The sequence below is a fragment of the Glandiceps talaboti genome, chromosome 7, assembly GCF_964340395.1.
Source record: "Glandiceps talaboti chromosome 7, keGlaTala1.1, whole genome shotgun sequence".
NCBI lineage: Eukaryota > Metazoa > Hemichordata > Enteropneusta > Spengelidae > Glandiceps > Glandiceps talaboti.
This window is the reverse complement of record NC_135555.1, coordinates 12,460,046-12,481,772: the sequence shown is the minus strand read 5'-3', so window position 1 is coordinate 12,481,772 and position 21,727 is coordinate 12,460,046. Positions and strand designations below refer to the sequence as shown.

The window sequence follows — 21,727 nt, the reverse complement described above, 5'->3', positions numbered from 1 at the left end:
AATTATCATGGAATGTTCATCCATTTTTTTAGTGTGTTATGTTACGAAATTTAAAGATGACTGTTACTGCTATGCTCTCCCCACTACCATAAAGTTTAATATTTTTATAGATAATTTGTTGTGATTGTTTTAAAACAACAACACAAAAGCAGTTGTTTCCAATTTACTTTTCCAAAGTAACTATATTTTATTTATTGTCTTGTTGATTCTTGGGAACGATGAACAATATAGTCTCCATCAAAACCTTCACTTAATCAGTTATTCACATATTCATAGCCTGCTATCAGAATTTTCAGTTGGGAGAGCACAGCAATTAGAGAACTGATAGGGTTTATTTGGTGTTTGAATCTCATTGTCATGTGGTTGTCATGATGTGTCATTCATTACCCCTCTGTTTGTGCAATGTTGATTATGTTGTTTTTGTGTGACTATAAGTGTAACCATTGTATCCTGTTCTGTTGTTACAGACTTTCCCAGACATCAGGTGCCGGTTGTGCTGGCACCACTCTTGTATTCTGAGAAACAAGACATTACAATGGATCGATTGATCACAGATGTAGTGAATGTACAAAAGTCCATGGTGAGTATCTATCATTCCTCTCGGCTCACCGGCTAGCCAAAATCAGTAGAACCAAAACAAAATTGGCAGATTCTTCTGATATCATTCACTTCTCTGTACCAATCAGTATTCATTCGTGTGATGACAAGTGCACGAAGGGACGTTTTAGACGTAAAATGTTCTGTTTTTTTTTTTCACTCAGATGGATGGGTCACTAGCAGATACGATGCTAGAGTTAGGATACAGCTGCTGTATCACAACTGAAGAATGCCGCAACACATTGGTACAGTTTGGTGTGAATGTTCTCACACCTTCATCTGTTGCCAGAGTCTTGGGAATGATGGCCCGAACTCATACAGGTCTTGGAGACCAAATGTCTTTGCAGGTAAGCCCACAACGGTTCCCAAAATCACCAATTTTGGAATGACATTTTAGATGGATAAGGCAGTCTTGGAAACTACTTTGTAGACATTTCATTCACTAGTCGACTTGCATGACCTGTGAATGACACATGATTGGTGTGTCAGGTGCCATATTGAAATTAATATACATTTGTTGTAAATGTTGTTGTTTCTTTTGTGTGCGCCTCCAGGAACGCCTAGATGTTGGTCACACACAGGTCATGGAAGTCACTTAGTGGCTAATTCAGCTTATGGGGTATTGCAAATACAGGATGAAAGAAAAAAAAAATGATTGCATGAACTAATGAACATATCTTCAAATGGGACATCTTTGTTTCACATTGTTGACTCTTTTGCAGATGTGGTGTTGTATTCATACAGCTCCTGACTGTATCAAAAAGGTCAAAGGTCAAACTGTTATGTACAAAAATGATAGCCTTGGTAAGGATATGGGTAAAATTATAACACCTTCTTAACCCTGTGATATGTTTATTTGTTACCGTTCAATTCCATTAGGTCTCTTCTCTCTTGCTACAGTCTTTGACTGCGCCTGGTGCAAATATATGGAGTGATGGCAAAGACAAGTCAGATCAAGCCAATCAACCAACTACGTGGAATGTTACAGTTTTTGTGGAGGTTGTGAGAGATTTGGCACCACATATCAATTGGAGAGAGGTGATCTTTGAGTTGGATCATCCAGGATTTACTATAAGAGATTCACAAGCACTGAGGTTAATCAAAGAAGCCTACATGAGAGGGCTTCAGGAACTTTTCCCGGTGGAGTTTATATACAGGCAATGGAAGAACACAGAAGGACAGGTAACACACTGCTTCATGGATGCGCTCATTGATTTCGATCATATTCATATTCAAAGACTCTCAGTCACTTTTAAAATGCCATGCTAGTGTATACTCTATGATGGCAGTGAGAGCCCTGGGTCAGTGTAAATTTTTTCACCATCCCAACACATTGCGACTCAACGTTTTAACCCTTTGCGGCCGACAGGCGCCTGAGGGCGTACTTCACCCTAGACTCCGTTGCAGCCGACAGGCGCCTAAAGGCGTATGTATGCAATGCAACCTTTGACTCGAACGTATGATGTCATTGTTCGTTATAGGGGGGTATTAGTAATTCAATTGCCTAGAAATTGCCGCCAAAAGTCCATTGATATGTATATTGCTGTTTACCATAACACGACGAAGAGGTCAACGGTCAAAATTCGTAGTTCACGGAAAATATATCAATGAAAATCTAAATATGGCGACCGAAGTAAACAACGAACTGTCAGTGGGTGACATGATCGCTGATATTTTTGATTCTTCAGAATTCTCAGAATTTGAGGGATTTACACCGTCTGACATAGAGGACGACGTACCATTAGCCAGGTTAGTTCGACGTTACTCAGATGACGAGGCAGAATTAGATATGTCACCCGATGACAGCGACTCCAGTAGTAGTGATAGTAGTAGTGACGACGACTCGATCGAGTGGTCGCGCGACATAACTGATGTTGATGACTTTGAATTTAACGAAAATTCAGGAATAAATTTTGATTTCAATGATAAATCAGCGAAAGATGTTTTTTTCACTCCGGAACTTATGACCAAAATAGTAACTGAAACTAACCGCTACGCTGATCAATGTCGTCGTGATCCAAACAACCGGAAGTCTGCGTGGGAAGGTATATCCGTCGATCATCTTGAAGTGTTTTTAGGTCTAACTTTAGCGATGGGATTACATGTAGTTGACAAGAAGGGGTCGTTCAAGGAGTATTGGTCTGAATATTGGCTAACGCAGACCCCTGCTTTTGGAAAACATATGCCTCGTGACATGTAATGTCAAATCTTAAGATATCTACATTTTGTTGACAATGAAGCCCTACCCACTGATCGAAATGACCCTAACTTTGACAAACTTCAGAAAATAAAACCTGTAATTGATGTCGTTGTCAGAAAGTTTAGAGAAGTGTATACTCCCGAGAGACAACTAGCTTTAGATGAGACCATGATCAAGTTTAAAGGAAGGTTAGGAATTAAACAGTATATAAAGAACAAACCCAATAGGAAAGATACTAAGTACATTTGTGGATCATGTAAAGTTAGGATGTGCCCAGTACCCTGCTTCCAACGATATCATTATATGACTGATTACCAGTACAATGATCCGGAGTGTGCAGGTAGAGATTTAGCTAGGAAAAGGAGGAAACTGTAGAGTAGGGTAATTGCAGGGAAAAAACAGAGTAGGGGTGAGTAAAATAAACTATATTCATAGTTTTGGATGGATTTTATTTTAAAAAAGCAGTGAGTAAGAAGAATAATCAATACTATCATTTGCATAACAATATGCTAATTTGCATAACAATACACTTTGATACACTGTAACATGTTAACTTTACATAAACCACATTTAAGTTGGGTCAGTTGTCATAGAAACAAAGTCCTAAGCATATGAAAGTTATAATGTCTTGACAAGTAAGTCTCTAAAATTTATTCAGGCCCTAGGGGGTCCTGTATAGGGCCACCTATACAGGAAGCAAAGGGTTAAGCACACCCCCCCACCCCCCACCCCCTTTTTTTTAGTGGGTTTAATGCATGTCAGGGTTATTGATTCGTGGATGATACAGGCCGTATCAAATTCAGAGATTGTCTTTTTCCCCACCGATACTTAAATCCAAAGTAACTGTGATACTTTGTGTGGATTGCATTTCAGTTATCATGGATACAACAGGCCTTATCAAATTCAGACATTTTCTGCTTTGCTGATCATCCGTGTCACACAGCAGTCATTGACATACTGAAATCACCACCTGATGAGGATAACAGAGAGATTGCCACCTGGTAAGTCAGACTGACGACACTTGCACCAAAAAAAGGGGCCAAAGGTGAAGAATTTGGCCATCAGATAGAGATGCAGCTCGCGCAAGAAGTTGGCAAGTGTGCCCCTCAAAACCCTGCACCAACTGATTGCACTTGATGGAAGAAACGTTCCTGTTTTCTTGTAGTTTGTAGGTTATGTTTTGACTCGATATTGAAACTGACCTGGTGAAATGCCAATAAAAGTCTAGGAAATTTGACTTCTCGCTGACTTTGCCCTATATACACAATTCAAAAGTAAACGCATGCTAGGGTAATGACTGTGCACAGTGGCCTGTGAATAGAGTTACAGACCTTTAAATTCAACATCACCATACATTGAAATGTATTTCTGACTCTTTACTATATTTTGCTTTTCACAGGAAATCACTTGATCTTGTGGAGACATTACTGAGGTTGTCAGAAACAGGGAAATATGACCAAGTTAAAGTTTTATTTTCATTTCCAATCAAACACTGTCCAGATGTGCTACTCCTAGCATTACTTCAAGTACAGGTAGGGTTGGAATATCTAAAAATTTGTCATGAAAGATGAGATTTTTTTCAACGTTTTCAAATGACTGTCCAGCAATCTGTGTTACTCTTTGTCTCTTCAACCATCTTGCATCCAGTCTGTACTGGTATATACATGAAGGTAGTGGTGTCAATATGTACAGAGAAAATCAATTGATTTGAAAAGCCAAATAGGGAATGTTATCCCAGAATTGAAGATATTCAAAACAAGTGGGAAGCTAATTTGTGGACGTTATCCAAAATTCAAGGCATTCATATCATACCAGAATGCAAATTGCTGATATCCCAGAATTCAGGGTATTCAAATCATGTGAGAAACCAACTATTAGATGTGATCTCTGGATTTGGAACATTCAATTCATGCTTGACTACAAATAGTTGATTTTACCCTAATGTTCATGGCATTCAAATCATGCTAGACTTCAAATAGTGAGTGTTATCCCAGAATTCAGGACATTCAGTTCATGCTAGACTTCAAAGAGTGGGTGGTATCCCAAAATCTGGAATATTCAAATCATGCAATAACCCAAATAGTAGAATGTTGTGAATGAATTACATACAGATGCTTCACTATAGTTTATATAGTGATCACTGTAACTTTCTCAATGTTTTTGATACACCCCACCCCACCCACCAAGTTGTGTTATTTATCTTTAAGTTATGTAAAATGAACATACCAATATGATCTATTACAGCCAACATGGAATACATTACGTCATGAGCTTGTATCCACTCTACTGCCAATATTTCTAGGGAATCATCCTAATGCAGCAATAGTTTTACATTATGCTTGGCATGGTCAGGTAAGTTCCTCATATTTGTGTAGTTGTGTGTGTCATTGTAAATTTATGTGGTATATTCTTTGTGTTAGCTTGTAGATTGAAGTTGAAGTTGAAGTTGAAGGATAAGTTTTGCAGAATAAGTGAAACTTCAGGTTACTTACAGTACTGTTGAACATACAGGTTCATTTGCAGTGGGCATAACAAAATGGACTGTGTGTGTGTGTGTGTATGTCTGTGTGTGTGTATGTGTCTGTGTGTGTGTGTGTCTGTCTGTCTGTCTGTCTGTCTGTCTGTCTGTCTGTCTGTCTCTGCCAATAGCCAAATAAGGTCAGCAAATATGTTCAAAAGATGTCTATGAAAATCTGAGCCAACAAAAGTTGTTTCGTTTGTGAGATGTTTTGTTAATTTGTTTTTTCTTTCTTGACACAGGGTCATTCACCAACAATACGGAAGTTAGTGATGCATGCAATGGCAGAGTGGTATATGAGAGGGGAAAACTTTGACCAAAGCAGGTTGTCCAGGATTTTAGATGTTGCTCAGGATTTGAAAGCCCTCTCTTTACTGCTCAGTGGAACGCCATTTGCATTTGTCATCGACTTAGCCTGTCTAGCATCGCGTAGGGAATACCTCAAACTGGATAAATGGTTAACTGATAAAATCAGAGAACATGGGGTAAGCTATGTATGTACACTTTAGTTGATGAATCTTATCTCTGCGTGCATGTCTTGTAAACACGTTTTATGATCTTTGTAGAATTACTCTATCTGGACTAATTTTATGCTACTTTCGTGTTTTTAGCATTGTCAGTGATATGGCTGATTTTATAAGTAGCCATTAAATGTGAAAAGTGGGTGGTAATATCTATGAACAAGACCCATGAATTTGTCCAACAGTGGAAATGTACTGACAATTAGAAACAAATTTTAAAAAAACCACCAAATTAATGAAGAAGTAGTCGGTAAAACATTGTAGAGTTGGTGGTTATTTTTACTGGTTACCCTTATCTACAACCCTGATTGTTCTATAGAGGTCAAAAATTGATATCCAACTGGGGCTAGCAATGTACTCACTCAATGCTAACACCGGGGTGCACTAGCACCATACTAGAATGTGTTAGCGACTGGTTGGGTTAAAGCCTACACCAACCAAATGGTAACATCAGGTTGGTCCTGGGCAAGCAAATAGGAAAGAGATTTTTGAGCTCTACTGTAGGTTTCCAAATCGGCAAAACTTAATTCATGTTAATTTCTGTAATGAAAGTATTATCTTTTATATACATGGGTCAAGTGGTAAGGTTTGAGAGTGTTTGCAGTACAGAATATCCTAGGAAAGTCGATGTTCCTTTTTGCATTGACTGTGTGTGTAAATATTCCAAAGAACTTTAAATGATGTGTTCTCTCTAGTCACTCATGACACATAATGATTTAACTGGCTTTACCATTGACTACCAAGTGGTGTTGTCTATTAGCAGTGCTTTTGCTAAAATTGGGGAACCCCTTTAACAGAAAGGGAGAAATATGGCAAACAGGCATACTTTTCTATATATTATACCATAATTGTGGTGTGGAACACCTGTAAAAATGACTGGGGAAGTCAGGTAGATTGTACCTGCTTACCAACCTTGATACAATCACTGATTAAACAAAATTGTGCCTTCTCCAATGATTTCAATTCAGCATAGGTTGATGTTAACTTTATATATACTAAATTAACATGGACTTTTAGCAGTGCCCAGAATAACAGTTGTTTCCACAAACTGATGACTAAAAAAAGGTGTTTTTGTTGATGCTCTTTAGGAACTGTTTGTACAGGCATGTGTTTCTTTCCTGAAAAGGAGAGCGCCACAGGTGTTGGGTGGATTGATTGATAAACCTGATATGGGACCTAAACCTGGCCAGTTGCCACCAGAAACAATTGGTACAATGTTAGCATGTTTACAAGGTTGTGTAGGGTAAGTAGTGATAACACTATCTTGCTGTAGTTTCTGAGAGGAACATCCTGGTTAGCTACTGTGTAAGTGAAGCTTATATTGCCTACATGTAAGCTTATGATGTGTTCGCTATACAGGCTTTGTTACCTGTTTGCCAGGTGGGATCAGGAACGTTCAGGTTTGTGAAGAAAACATGCTGATTTTTTTTTACAAACTAAAAGGTATTCCTTGTGTTGTATTATTAGTGTATAGGTAAATGGGACTGGTGATGGTGCAGAAATTGATGTCATACTGTGATTTATTGTGCTCACAATCATGTATATCACTACCTAAATTACAGGTCTGTACAACTGGAATTGTCAGAAACCATTCTTACAATGGTTGGGAACTCTGGAGGTTTGATAAAAGCCAGACAACCACCACCAGGAGTAATAACCAAGACAAGTCAAGCCCCTAACATTCCTGGCTTTCCTGGGATTGGATCTCAAGTAAGAAGTAGTACAGCAAATGATGACTTTCTCAGACACTTTGTTATTAATAGAAATAAGAGAGAAAGTTGAAGCTTGGGCTCGGTGTAGTTCTCACCAGTTGTGTTTTCATTGTGGTGTTGCGCCAAAGCCATATGATTAGTCTAAATTAGTGCTGTCTCATCAATGGAGACATAAGGATTCAAAACGTTCTTTTGTTCAAAACCAACTTCTGATATATCTCTGCCAGACAACAATTTTTCTCATCCAAAGTTTAATTCTAGTCCAAACTTGGCACTCTACTTTACATTACCACCAAGACAAATCTCTTTATTTTGAGCATATTTATTCTGACTGAGGAGGGAAATGCATGCTTACCTGGCGAATGTTTGTGACAGTTAAAAGAGGGCATTGCGGTTGACGAAAGTTGAAGTGAAATCTTTTATTTTTAAGCCAATGGGTTAAATAAATAGAGTATAGTATACACTTATTGAGAGGTTCATTGGGTTGATTTGACTAAAACCACTTTTCCTATTTCAGCAAATGGATCCGTTGGTCAGTAGTATATCAACATTAAACATTGGTGGAACAACACCAACCAACAGTACTGCCATGCCGGGATTCCCATCACACCTGAGCTCCCTCCCAACACCACAGTCGCCACAGAAACAATTTCCTACATTAGGTGCTAGCACTGGACTTTCATCAATGCCTTCACTGTCCAACCAGATGGCAGGTGGATTTGGAGGTGGAATTGGCAGTGGCATTGGCAGTGGCATTGGCAGTGGCCTTGGGGGTGGCATCAGTAGCAACATTGGTGGCAACATTGGAGGCAACATTGGAGGCAACATTGGTGGCAACCTTGGTGGCAACATTGGTGGAAACATTGGTGGCAATATTGGTGGAAATATTGGTAGTAACCTGAGTGGCAATATCGGAGGAAACATTGGCGGAAACATCGGTGGAAATATCGGTGGCAACATTGGCAGTAATATAGGTGGAGGCATCGGTGGTAACATAGGAGGAAATATTGGAAGCAACATTGGTGGTAGCATTGGTGGTACTGCACTTGGTGGTACTACTCTAGGTGGTGGTACTACTCTAGGTGGTGGTATTGGCTCTGGTAAGTCTATTCAGTTGTTTTGGTTGTAAACATACCTTCATAGATTTTGTTAATGGAGTGACCAGCAAGTATATTTGATCAGGTATGTGTGCAAGATGTGGCATTGTAAACAACAGTATCTTCTGTTGTAGTGTTGGTTTTTTCAACTGAAATTATCTCGTAATCAGAACAACACACTGTATGAATGACTTCATCTTCTACAATAGTTGAAAGATCCTGCTGACGTTGTGATGCTCTATGAACAGGATGAAAGCTAGTTCTAAATTTTGTAACCTTTATGTTGAGTTTTGTCAAGACTGCAACAAGTGCATAGGGAATGACCTTTGTTTATACTCAAACTTTTTAGTCCAAATTCCGAGATGGAACCTTAAGTGAAGACGTGTGTGATGTGTGATAGTTTGTGTTATGTAGACATATTGTGGATAAAGGTCAGTTTTCTTGCACTAGGTGTTTCAACTTTAGGCAACAATATGATGGCAGGTGCTGGTGGAACAGATCCGTTTAAGTTGTCTAGACCAACAAGTATAGGAGGAGGTATTGGTGGTTTGAATACCTCAGCAGCACAGGCATTTGCACAAGCAAGTGTGAAAACAACAACTACAGCTGCTCTTAGACCAGGTGAGCTGGAACCAAAGAGCTTTAGTAGTAAGTTCATTTCCATTGTTCCACTGTGATGTTGCTAGACTAGTCCTATACCTCCTGGTCCTGTCTTTCCTTCCTGTGGTAGGTACTCGTCATCCATCTCATCGTCATCTCTCATCTGTGTCATAGCAGTGATGTAGAAATACAAATGTATGCAAAAGATGTGACATATGGATTGAAAGCAAGGGGTCGGTAGATATATACAAAAAAGATGAGGCATAGGGATTGAGACAATGTTCTTCCCGTGTTGTTCCCAGCACTCAGAAGGCGAAATCTCAACAATATGCTTTAGTTACATTGTTTATACAAATGATGGACTTAAAGTAACGTGCCAGTGCTGTAGAAGTATATATATATATTAAAGTAAACATAAACGTAACAAAATGTAGCCGAGGGACATAGTCGAGGCTCTCCTCATGCTGGCCAGCCAAATATTTGCACTCAGGAAAATGTAATCTTACCAATGAACTTCAAATCAGTCTTGTTGTTTTATATATAAATTACACATTTAATAGTAGCATGCAATTTACAAGTTTTGATATTGACATTAATGCACATGAATATTAATGATTAAGCAGTGATTTCTTAGGCATGGGAGAACCCTGATAAGAATTTACAAAGCACTAAACAGTGCCTACCAGGGTTAGCCTTCGCGTGCTGAATTCGGTAAGACAGATGGTATGCCATGATGGTTTGTCCTGATGTCATATTAGTTAGTGTATTTCTACATCACTGTGTACTTCAGTCATTTGATTCATTTCACTGGCAGATTGCATGAGCTACTTCATAATTTCATTTGATTTGGCTAGGCCCCTTCCCAGCATACTGTATTCTACAGCAGTCCAGTATGTCTACAGCTGTGCAGAGTAACCAGCATGATGTGCGGCAGTATGCATGTTTACAATATTGTGCTATTATTATGGTGGTGGGGGTGGTGGTGGGGGTGGGGTTGTTATCTAAGGAAATGTGTGTAGAAAGCTGTTGAATGTAGCTTGAAGCAATGACAGTATGCTACAGCATTTCTGTGGACTTGGTTTGAAATAAAAATGGTACAAGATAAGTTGATGACAAAATTTGTGTTCAAACAAAGAACATATAAAAATAACTCACCTCTTGTTTTTACAAATGACATCACCTTGAGATCATAGCATGTAGAGATGAGACTGGTGTGGATAAAATCCTTCCAGCAAATTTACCTAAATCATAATGCACAATGTTATGTCAAATGTAATGAGCTGTATATATACAACGCAAAAAGCAAACAGCACAACGTTAGTTAGTTTTACAAGTACTTGCTTCCATGAAGTGCAAAGCAAGCAGTAGGTTATGGAATTTGCTAGCAATGTGGGCAAAAAATCTGCAAGCTTTGCCAATGAAAATTCTTGCATAGCATTTTATACACTCAACTAGGAAAGACCTAGCAAATTATGTGAAATGGGAGCATACTTTACTGATGAGAACTTTTTTTCCTGTAGGTGATCTGTCCAATATTTGGCCTGAAATGAACCAAACTTTCTCAAAGGAGATTGATGATGAGGCTAACAGTTACTTTCAAAAAATCTACAACCAACCGCCAGATCCAACCATGTCAGTAGACGAAGTCTTAGACATGTTGAAACGATTCAAGGATTCTCTCGTCAAAAAGGAGAGGGTAAGATATCAAGTTGGCATCCTCTAGTGGCAGTGAAGGCATGTGTTATGGTGCCCTCTAGTGGTAGTAGATGAAAATGGCAAAGTAGTAGCAGAATGCTGATGTTAAAGTTTTCGTCTCAATACTATTTGTTGCTGAATAATTTTCCCAACAACCAAGTATTCATTGTTTGAGTATTTTCGATACCAAATATCACTTTTTTTCCCCAGTTTTAACAACAAAAAAGAAATTGAAACATTGCACATGTGTTTTGTGTTGACAGGAGGTGTTTCTATGTATGCTGCGCAATCTTTTCGAAGAGTACAGGTTCTTCCCCCAGTACCCAGACAGAGAATTACATATAACTGCCTGTTTGTTTGGTGGTATTGTTGAACAAGGTCTCGTTACGTAAGTCAAAATGAAATACTGTACTCTCAACAAGTATGATAGTGCAGACATTAAAGTGTAACTACCTGTGTGGTTTTTTTGTTCTTGAACAAGGTCTTCTCGCATAAGTTAAATTGAAATACGCATACCAAAACATGACGTAGTGAGTTACATGTTACTTCCTGTTTGTTTGATGTATTTCGTAGTTAATGTCAAATTGAAATAGAACATTGATACTATAAGCCAGCCTTGTTGTTTTCCTAGAAATGATGACTGGAAACCTAAAGAGGAGGCTTATTTGTCCTAATTTAGAATCTACACCAAGTCTTGATTGCCTTGAAAGTGTAACACTAATAGCAATGTATCATTATTTAATCTGTAGGTATATGGCTTTAGGGATAGCACTACGGTATGTTCTTGAAGCTCTCCGCAAGCCACATGGCAGTAAAATGTACTATTTTGGTATAGCTTCACTAGATAGGTTTAAAAGCAGACTCAAAGACTACCCACAGTATTGCCAGCATTTAGCATCAATCCCTCATTTCAACCAGTTTCCTGAACACCTTGTGGAGGTAAGACAATAACTTCATCAGCTGATGGTGAATACCATAATACAGTTTGTATACTTCTTTCACACTGTGTATAGATTTATTTACACATAAAGTGACTTCAAATGTATATACCTAGAATTGGTTATTTATAGCAGGCATTTCAGTATATACAGGGTAATCACGAGGCAATACAGCAAGGGAAGGGTTAAAAGCAAATGAAACAGTATTATATTAAAGTTGATATGAAGGCTATAACGATTTTGATGCACAGTGAAATCAGTGGACATTGGTTGTCATGGGTTGTATTCAGTAAGATGTATACTGATACTTAATTTAGCCAAAGATGGGATTCAGTGACAGACTGTATATTTACAACCATAGTGATAAATCCTACTGGTAGATTCTAATGCCCTTGATAAGAAGTAAATTTCAGCCATTAACCGATTTCTTGTTTACTTGCCTACCCACAGTTTGTGCAGTATGGCCAGCAGTCAAGAGAACCACCTGTCAGAGTACCGTCAACTCCTACCCCAACCACTACCACAGCTCCAGTCAGTCTTGTAGCACCTGGGACAACCAAACCAACCGCTGTAACTACCACCACAACAACTACTACAACTACAGCAGTAACAACCAAACCTACAACTAAAACTACCACATCAGTCAAAGGGACCAGGGAGGTTCCAGTAAGTCAGCACTCCCAATATATCTCATAAAGTTACGTTACAACACATGCACACATGTAAAGGCATACTGAAAGGAGCTCACACTTGTACATACAGCTGTACACACAGAGGCTCATATAAAAAGTACATAGCGCACAGACACAGAAATCTGTACACCCACATGCTGGCACACACACTTAACGCATGCACACTCAGACACTTGCACATACAACACACATGAGCACACACGCATGCACACACACACACACACACACATGCAAATTCTTCACCGTACATATTTTACCATTTCCCCATCAATATTTAGTTACCATTTTAGGTGTATGAGTATATAAAATTAGTGAGGGAAATACATTCAAAGAATTACTGTCAACCTGGAAACATTCAGAAAGACATATTTTTGCTTATTTTACTGGAAACAAAACACGACAATAAGTAATGACTAAAATGTCTTCTTGTACATATACACGGTGCACCTAGCTCAGAAATTTGTAAAACATTGGTCTTTGGGACTAGTTGAAGACTGTAAAATGTTCTATCTATACTAGGTTTATAGCATTCAGACTATAAGGTAGTTCAGATAATCAAAGGAATCAAACAGTTACTTATTATTTCATTATTTTTACGTAAGCGTGCCAACTGATATCATAGTAAGGTTTGATATCCATATGAACTATTGTTATGAAATATTCAACTGTAATATTAGTGATAATAATGTGATATATTTGTGTTGATATTTCAGCCTTCCATTGCCAGTACCACCAACATAGATACACTGTTGACAAATGCCCCTTTAGAGGAGAATCCAGAACCCACAGAAGCATTACAGGATAAAATATTCTTTATCTTCAACAACCTTTCTCAGTCCAATTTACAACAAAAGGTAAGATAGTTTGCTTTGCACCTGAAATTTTTACCTTCCTTAATTAAATTCCTTCTTAAATTTTGATAGGAATAACTGCATACTACATTTGAAACAAAACGTTGTGTAACTCAACCAATATTATCCTAAAATTACACGATTTCATCAAAGATTTTGATAGTGAATATCATTCCATTTCGTCTTCTGACTAAATGAAAAATCATACCGATAATATTGCTACATTTCATGGTTAAGCTCATCGAAATCGTTGATAACATTGCTATATTTTATCAGCTGGCTGACAAAAATTGTACTGACTTGTATAGATAACCCATACCATGTCTGTTTTGTATGCAGTGCGATGAACTTAAAGAACTGGTAGGTGAGGAATTCCTCCCATGGGTAGCCCAGTATCTTGTACAGAAGAGAGCCAGTATTGAACCAAATTTCCATATGCTATATGCTAACTTCTTGGACGTACTCAAGATGAATAAGTTTATTGAGATGGTGCTGAAGGAAACGTACAGAAACATCAAGGTGATTAACGGTTTTGTCATATTGCTATAGGAAATGTGCTATTGGCAAACTAAGAAGGATACAAACCAAAACTATTGTTGTACGTGGTAGATTTTATTGCATTTGCTCATGATGTAACTCAGTTTACACGAGACTGAATAAATCTCCTGCCTCAGGCAGGCATGAAGACAGTTTGATGTCAATGTCTATGCAAACCTATGCAGCCTAGAAAGTAATCTTTGTTCTGTTTGACAGCTTGCTGCATACCGGATTCAGTAACTCGTTCATTTTATCCAATCAGTTGAGATGTAACGACTAGATAAGATCATTCCCATTTAATTATTCCATAACTATATGTATGTGTCTGTTTTATGCAGGTATTATTGAACTCCAACAAGAGCAGTGCTAACTATTCTGATAGAACTATCCTAAAGAATCTTGGTCACTGGTTAGGAATGCTGACATTGTACAAGAACAAACCCATTCTACAAATAGTAAGTGACACTTCTCTTCTTGTTAGTGTAGTGAATTAAATATTGTGAACATTCACACGCTATTACACACAGCATATCCTCATTCTCATGTGCTTACACAAATGCACACACACACACACACACACACACACACACACTCTCTCTCTCTCTCTCTCTCTCTCTCTCTCTCACACACACACACACACACACACACGCACACAGAGTTGTCAAAATTTCCAATTACCAAATATTTGAGATGAATTGGTAATGTGTGTCATTGTTTGAATTTGTAAAAAATGGCATATTTTTGAAAAGTAATGCAGAGAATAAAATCTACTTGAATGTATCAATTTGAAAAAGGACTCTTTCCTTGATTGACCTAGCAAATGGAAGATTGACTCTAGTTTTGTCAGATTATAAGATTGATATTTTGATTAATTGTCTTTTTTTTTATTTGTAGGACTTAGATCTGAAATCTTTACTGCTTGAAGCCTACTTCAAGGGTCAACAGGAACTACTGTACGTCGTGCCTTTTGTTGCGAAAGTCTTAGAATCCAGCTCTAAGAGTAAAGTTTTCAAGCCACCCAACCCATGGACTATGGGTATTATGAATGTGTTGGCTGAAATGCACAAAGAACCTGACTTGAAGGTGTGTGGTGTATCAGAAATTCTAAAAGAGGTTAAGAATCCTGTGAAAGAAATGTCTGCTTTATCACTCATATTGAAAATTTCTCGGGTTTCAGTTAATTGTAGATCAGTTAAAAGAAAAATGATTCATTTGAATGAACATCATACCGACAGTGATAAGCCCAAAAGGCCTATGTGGCTTACGACAAAATATTTTGAAATTTTTAAAAACAGTTGTGAACATTCTGTGTGTATGTTTGCCCAAACTCTGGATGCACGTGTCTGTCTAGATTAGGAATACTCCTCCTGTGCAGAGATGAATAATCACTTCAGGTTGTGAAACACCAGTTAACCAGTACTTTGAATGTTACGATTGCACTAACCAATGTTTTTGTCATCTCACAGCTTAATCTCAAGTTTGAGATTGAAGTCCTATGTAAGACTCTAAACTTAGACATTACAGTAAGTCCAATCTTTTTATATATATAGTGGAAATCAGTTTAGCTGAATTATGAAGAGATGTGATGTGTCATTTTCAAGAGTGATGTTGTATTCCACATTAAAGTTGTCAAACATATAGCCCAGTCAAAAATCCCAAAACATAGGTGCAGCAGACTTGTAAGAATATTTTTGATGACCCTTTCCAGGAGAGTGAAAGATTTCAAGCCAATGTAAAAAATATGACATTCTTGGTATAAGAAAACAAAAGGATTGTATATGTTGGCCACTAGGGGTGCTAGATTTTCGACTAGCTATGGTGCTTTTAAAATCCTTCATTCACAATGTGTCATGATATAAGTTTATGGTATTCTCTGTCACTTCACATGAGTATGTCTTTCCTGTTGTGGATGGTGTCATATTTGGTATACGTGAAATTCTTTTGCGTGCGATTTGTTGTCAACTTCTTGTATTGCTAAGGTATTGGCATTCATGATAAAATTGTTAACCATCATAGTCCCAAGTCATGATGTGTCATCACTTGGAAATTGCTGCAAAGTCGGTACCCCGGATGTGGTGTACTTTTGGATACACAACATTTCAGGTTATGTTGATACCAAATGCCACTCTCAGATTTGGTGTAAAAGTTTGTCCTTATATTGTACATTACAGGACCTTCAACCTAGCAATCTTCTACAAGATGCTGAAAGATTCTCAAAACTTGAAGAACAGCTGCTTTCACCTGAAACCAAACCAGATGAGGGTGTTGTGATAACGACAACCGCCGTTACGGCCATCACCACAGCAGCTGATACTACAACCATTGCTTCCACAACCACAACAACGACAACAACAACAACCACTACACCAGCTCCTCCACAACCTCAGTTCAGTTTTCATGACCTCAACGTGTCATCACTAGCTGGGCTTGGACCACACATTGCTGTCAATAACCAGGTAGGAAAACTATTGTCACAAAGTGTTTAAAGTCCCATGTCAGGTGAAGTTAGAATTAGGCCTGTTGTCATTATGCAGAGCTGTACAAAAAGTTTGTCCCAAACACAACAATGATCCCAGATAACATTAATGAACCAGGGATTGAATCATTGGCCTTTAAAGACCAGTTTCAATGTCAGATTCTTAAAATTTGCATTATCTTAAAAGTGGACTCATAGGGATTGTTCTTTTGTTTGTTATCAACTTTATCTACCACTCTGCAAGGCAGTTTTTAACACATAAAATGTAATCCTAAGCTGAACTCAAACTTTAACCAGAAAACATTTCTTCTGTGTGTTACATAACTTCCTACAATGGATAATTTTGTCAAAGTGCCACACTCCCATCTACATATATACTAGAGACCATGGAAAAAATTAACATGGAACCTTAGAATGTTAAAACAACTCGACATATAATGTCTTAGACATACAAAATCGAAAGGATGCCACAGTAAATCATTGTAATAGCTAACTTGTAAGCAATTGTTGAGAGATGTTTTTTGTCCATGTTGTTGTTTCATTTTGTGTGTTTATACCCAAGTGTTGTTATGCTGTATATTTTAAAGCAAATACCGCTTCTTGTAAACTGGTTTTTGAAATGATGATAAAATATTTTAACAGTCTTAGCCTGGTTTCACAACCAGCACTGCAGACACACAAGGCTTACTTTCAGATCAAAACCAGTACTTTAGTTTCATAGAATTTAAATTATGTACACAGCAGTGTTTTTGCTAAGGTTCAGGGAACCCCAACCCCCAACACCCCCCAGTAGTTGTGAAATGCTGTATATAAGGTTCATTCTGGTTGGATGGAGAAGAATAGACAAAAAATGACATATGTTGCATGTGTTGTCAATGATTATGACATTAATGCAATATTTTTTACATGTTCTTTCCAATCATATAAACCAAGGAATGACTTGTGTTGTCCCCTTCATTTATGCTTGAGCCTTCCTTTTTCTGACTTTCGGGAGAAATGAAAATATATTATGTTGTTTTGTGTTATGGGAGACTTTATGAATATTTGTTATTTCTCTGACAGCTTGCACTGTTCCAAGCCAACCTAGCACTGAGGCAGTGCGTACGACCATCAGTGGAACGTGCTGTGCAGGAGTTGGTACATCCGGTGGTAGAGAGGTCCATTAAGATCGCCATGACAACTTGTGAACAGATTGTTAAAAAGGTGAGTTTAAGTGCTTTCACAACCAGCACTGCATGTATATGCCTAGAGGTGCTTGGATATGTTGTATTTTGGATTATAGGGTCACAGCTGTGATCTGAGTATACGAGTATGTAAGACCATGTGCCAAAATATCAATCTATTTGGTGATACACAGCTGAGTTCTGTCACTTTGAACTGTAAGAGTACATAATATTTTCTTAATTATACATATGATTATTTCATCAAAATCTTTTTGTCCTGTATGGTGTATGTTAGAATCTGTATGCCAGATTATTGTGTTAACCTCAAAACTACACAGTATGTACTTAATTGTGCACAAATGATCATTTCATCAATATATTTGTGTTGTGTATGGTTTGTATGTTAAAAGCTGTAATGCAAATTTTCTTTGACCATTCTAGTAGAACTTATGCACTCATTCAAAGGTTGGGTAATTCCACAGTAAAAAACCCCCATTCAGCAATGTACCTTACCACAGGGTATTGCTAAAAAGTGACTTAATCCCTAGCTCTAACCTGATTTGTAATTTTGTAATGATGCATATTATGTGCCTTGTTTGAATCTGGTTTTTGAAATGATGATAAACTATTTTAACAGTCTTAGCCTGGTTTCACAACCAGCACTGCAGACACACAAGGCTTACTTTCAGATCAAAACCAGTAATCATATGGTCTAGACCTATCTTGTCTTTGTTTCCTATCAGTTTTCCACATCATGTGTTATTGCCAATACCTCAGTTAATGACTTAAAAGCATGTATCAATAACCACCTCAGAACAGTAAGGCGTCTTTAAAAGCCTCATTGGCTTCCTACCCCATACAGATTTCATGGTAAATTCAAAGTAAATATTCACATGTATTTTGTCAAATGACAGGACTTTGCATTGGACCCTGAAGAATCTCGTATGCGTGCCGCTGCCCATCATATGGTACGCAATCTAACAGCTGGTATGGCAATGATAACATGCAGAGAACCACTTATGGTTAGCATCAGTAATAACTTCAAGAGTAACTGCCTAACAACACTCAAGGTAAGTCATTCTTATCATGTGTAGACAGTCATGCTGTTATGTTTTTGCATGATATGGTATGATGTGAGTGGAAAGGGAAACTGCTCAAAGTTTGAATGGCAAGGGGGTATGGATAGCCTTTCATAAAGGGTTAGTGTCACTGTTAGATTAAATAGCACTGGGGTGTATGGATCAAACATGTTGTATAGAGGACTGTAAAATATAGTTACTATGGAACGGTACCTTGGAAACAAATGTGACGTTACGATCAATCTACTATGGACCTTGATCACGCAATGATTTAATTTTTCACCGTTAATATCGCTCTCTGAACTGGCAGAATAATTTGTCTGTAAATTGATGGTAGTTGGTATCTTTGGTCCCTGTTCATAATAATGTTGTATACAGGGCTAGTATTATCAGCAGTAACTTTACCTTGACTTTGACTTGTTTATGTTTTGTTCACCAGGGTGCAACAGCTCAACAGAAAGAGATGATAGAGCAGGCAGCTACAGTAGTTGCCACAGAGAATGTAGAGTTGGCCTGTGCATTCATTCAGAAGTGTGCAGTGGAAAAGGCAGTGCCAGAGATGGACAAAAGACTTGCCACAGTAAGTTCAAATAAAGTTGTATATTTTGCTCAAGATTGCATCTTACATATTGTACACAAACTTCAATAATATTAGATATTTAGCTCATCATTGCTGTAAGCAACAATATACATGTTCGCAGGCCAATAACTTGTATAATGAATGTGTAACTTTCTATTTCTGTGTTTTTAACTTCCCCTAGTTTGCATACTCACTGAATTAGATCATGTGTGCAATGTTTGCTCAAGGCAAAAGTAGTGGGTTCTTCCATATGATTTCTTGTAAGGAATTGGAGATAATTTACATTGATGTGTGTTCTTTCAGAATGCAGATTTCCTAATTTCGGTCCCCTCTATTTGTTTCCCTCCTTAGGAATTTGATTTGAGAAAACATGCTAGAAATGAAGGCAGACGTTATTGTGATCCAGTTGTTTTAACGTATCAAGCTGAAAGAATGCCAGAACAGATCAGACTAAAGGTGAGCTTTTTTTGGCAGATTGGTAACATACACAGTGTCATATGAGTTTACTGTGATCCTTGGAGCGTCTAGGATGAAAGGAATGAACATGCAATGAAGACAACTAAGGACCTGATATGCCTTTGTTGAGGTCATCCTCATAATTGCAATCATCATGCGAGGTGACACAGATTACAGTGGCACCCCCTGTTTGAGCATGTACAAATGGCGGTGTCACACACTGATATTTGTCTTTCTGGTCGCTTGTCATATTGAGTAAATAAATCCTGCCAATCATGATGTATGTTTTAAAGTTAATACTGTTCCTTATAGACTGGTTTTTGAAATGATGATAAACTATATTAACAGTCTTAGCCTGGTTTCACAACCAGCACTGCAGACACACAAGGCTTACTTTCAGATCAAAACCAGTAATGACGAGTCAAGTCTAAACTGATCCCATTCATAGCAAAGTAACTTTCATTTGTACTCAAAGAAGAATTAGTCCTGTAGTACGTTCTTTCAAACATTTGCATAGTTTTAGCGAGAAAGAATGTCTTGGAAATTTTGTTTTGTAAACTTTTTACCACAAGAAGGTAAGTATAAGCAGCCGAACTAAGATCAATGTCAACATACAACCCACCTTACAAAGATTTCACCTTAGTTTACTGTTTTCTATCTGCATTTGATAGCTTACTTGATTTTGCTTGTTTTGATAAACAGGTTGGTGGTGTGACACCCAACCAGACTGCAGTCTATGAAGAATTTGCTCGCAATATTCCAGGCTTTTTACCAACCAACGATGCAAGCCAACCGACAGGTTTCCTAGCGAAACCGATGCAGGTAACAGGAAAGGTAGTAACGTTATCCAACCTTTATTGATGTGTGCCCTCATTGCAAGGGGGGTTGCTGTGATCAGCTGTGTTCTATTAGTAGGAGTCTCCATACAAACCTAGTGTATATTTTATCATATTATAGCCAAGAAATGTGTTGTTTTTTTACCCTGATGTATCAAGTTGCCGTCACGTCAACCTCTTGTAATGTTTGTTATGCATATTGCCATACACACTACAGAAATTAGCCAACTTGATATTTTCCAAAGCAATATTCATACAATTATGACAGACACCAAGTTTATTTGGTGTATACTTTGATCTGAGCCTAAATTGGAAAGAGTAGGATAAGAGAATATGCTTGAAACCATCAAAGAAAGAAAAGCATCTTTGCCTTTATGGTAGTGAAATTATGAAGATTCGGGATCTGTTTTGAGACGAGTGGGAAGTAGGTAAAATTTAACAAGTAGTCCCCCAGGATATTTCTCAGCCAATTTATGGTAAAAGATACAGAAATCCATGCCAATTTGACAAGATTTTCTCCTCCGTTGCTGGGGTTCATAAACCTTTACAAAAACACAACTGTTGGATTATCATAATCACAAATACATGTACAGCTTCTTTATATCCACATCTTTCGTTTGTGTATCATTTTATGTAAAACTTTCCAGAATGCTTACAAATATTTGAAAAACTTCAGAGTATAATAAAAAAAATGATTTGAGTAAGGCAACACAGATACTGATCATAAAATGTATTTGTAATGTGCCTGTCCTCAGGCCGTATCCAGGTGCTAACAATTACTACTCTTGGCACAGATCTATAGCAGCACAATGGCCCCATTATACTCGCCCAACTCCCTGGAGCATATAACCAAGATAACAAAGAACTGCAAGTGATGACAGTGGTTGGTTGGCTAATTTCTGTTGTACTGTACCAAATTTTAGACACGTGCAGCTTTGATTCCAGAGCTTTTTGTTAGTTTGTGTCTGAGACGTGACTGAAAAAAAACCCTCACAAAGTTCATGTTGTGTCTGGCACTACTACCATCAACCTATGTGTAGTTTTGTTGTCTATCTTATGTGGTCAGCAGCATTACTTTTTATTTGAGATTCCTACCTTGGTTCATAGCTTGTTTAGTTCTTGTCACTCTGTCTCTCTCTCTCTCACAATAACATTTCCAGTTCGTTTGCAGTTATGTTT

At 37.8% G+C, this 21,727-nt stretch overlaps 1 protein-coding gene across 5 annotated transcripts in view; it reads left to right on the top strand.

The window, feature by feature from the left end:
* LOC144437763 (CCR4-NOT transcription complex subunit 1-like) overlaps nt 1–21,727 on the top strand; it is a 44,325-nt gene that overhangs the window by 9,923 nt on the left and 12,675 nt on the right. Inside the window, exons 7-32 of one of the 5 annotated variants that reach the window (XM_078126780.1) lie at nt 468–580; nt 762–944; nt 1,477–1,779; nt 3,671–3,798; nt 4,197–4,329; nt 5,042–5,149; nt 5,558–5,800; nt 6,925–7,079; nt 7,399–7,546; nt 8,066–8,648; nt 9,096–9,293; nt 10,766–10,941; nt 11,204–11,328; nt 11,690–11,879; nt 12,329–12,544; nt 13,284–13,424; nt 13,761–13,940; nt 14,297–14,413; nt 14,853–15,041; nt 15,425–15,481; nt 16,130–16,414; nt 17,497–17,637; nt 18,512–18,667; nt 19,116–19,256; nt 19,608–19,712; nt 20,415–20,546. In XM_078126780.1, coding sequence (XP_077982906.1) covers nt 468–580; nt 762–944; nt 1,477–1,779; nt 3,671–3,798; nt 4,197–4,329; nt 5,042–5,149; nt 5,558–5,800; nt 6,925–7,079; nt 7,399–7,546; nt 8,066–8,648; nt 9,096–9,293; nt 10,766–10,941; nt 11,204–11,328; nt 11,690–11,879; nt 12,329–12,544; nt 13,284–13,424; nt 13,761–13,940; nt 14,297–14,413; nt 14,853–15,041; nt 15,425–15,481; nt 16,130–16,414; nt 17,497–17,637; nt 18,512–18,667; nt 19,116–19,256; nt 19,608–19,712; nt 20,415–20,546 — 4,646 coding nt within the window. Of the gene's footprint in view, nt 1–467; nt 581–761; nt 945–1,476; nt 1,780–3,670; nt 3,799–4,196; nt 4,330–5,041; nt 5,150–5,557; nt 5,810–6,924; nt 7,080–7,398; nt 7,547–8,065; nt 8,649–9,095; nt 9,294–10,765; nt 10,942–11,203; nt 11,329–11,689; nt 11,880–12,328; nt 12,545–13,283; nt 13,425–13,760; nt 13,941–14,296; nt 14,414–14,852; nt 15,042–15,424; nt 15,482–16,129; nt 16,415–17,496; nt 17,638–18,511; nt 18,668–19,115; nt 19,257–19,607; nt 19,713–20,414; nt 20,547–21,727 lie in introns of all 5 variants that reach the window. The other 4 variants (XM_078126783.1, XM_078126784.1, XM_078126782.1 and 1 more) reach the window with 4 other exon arrangements.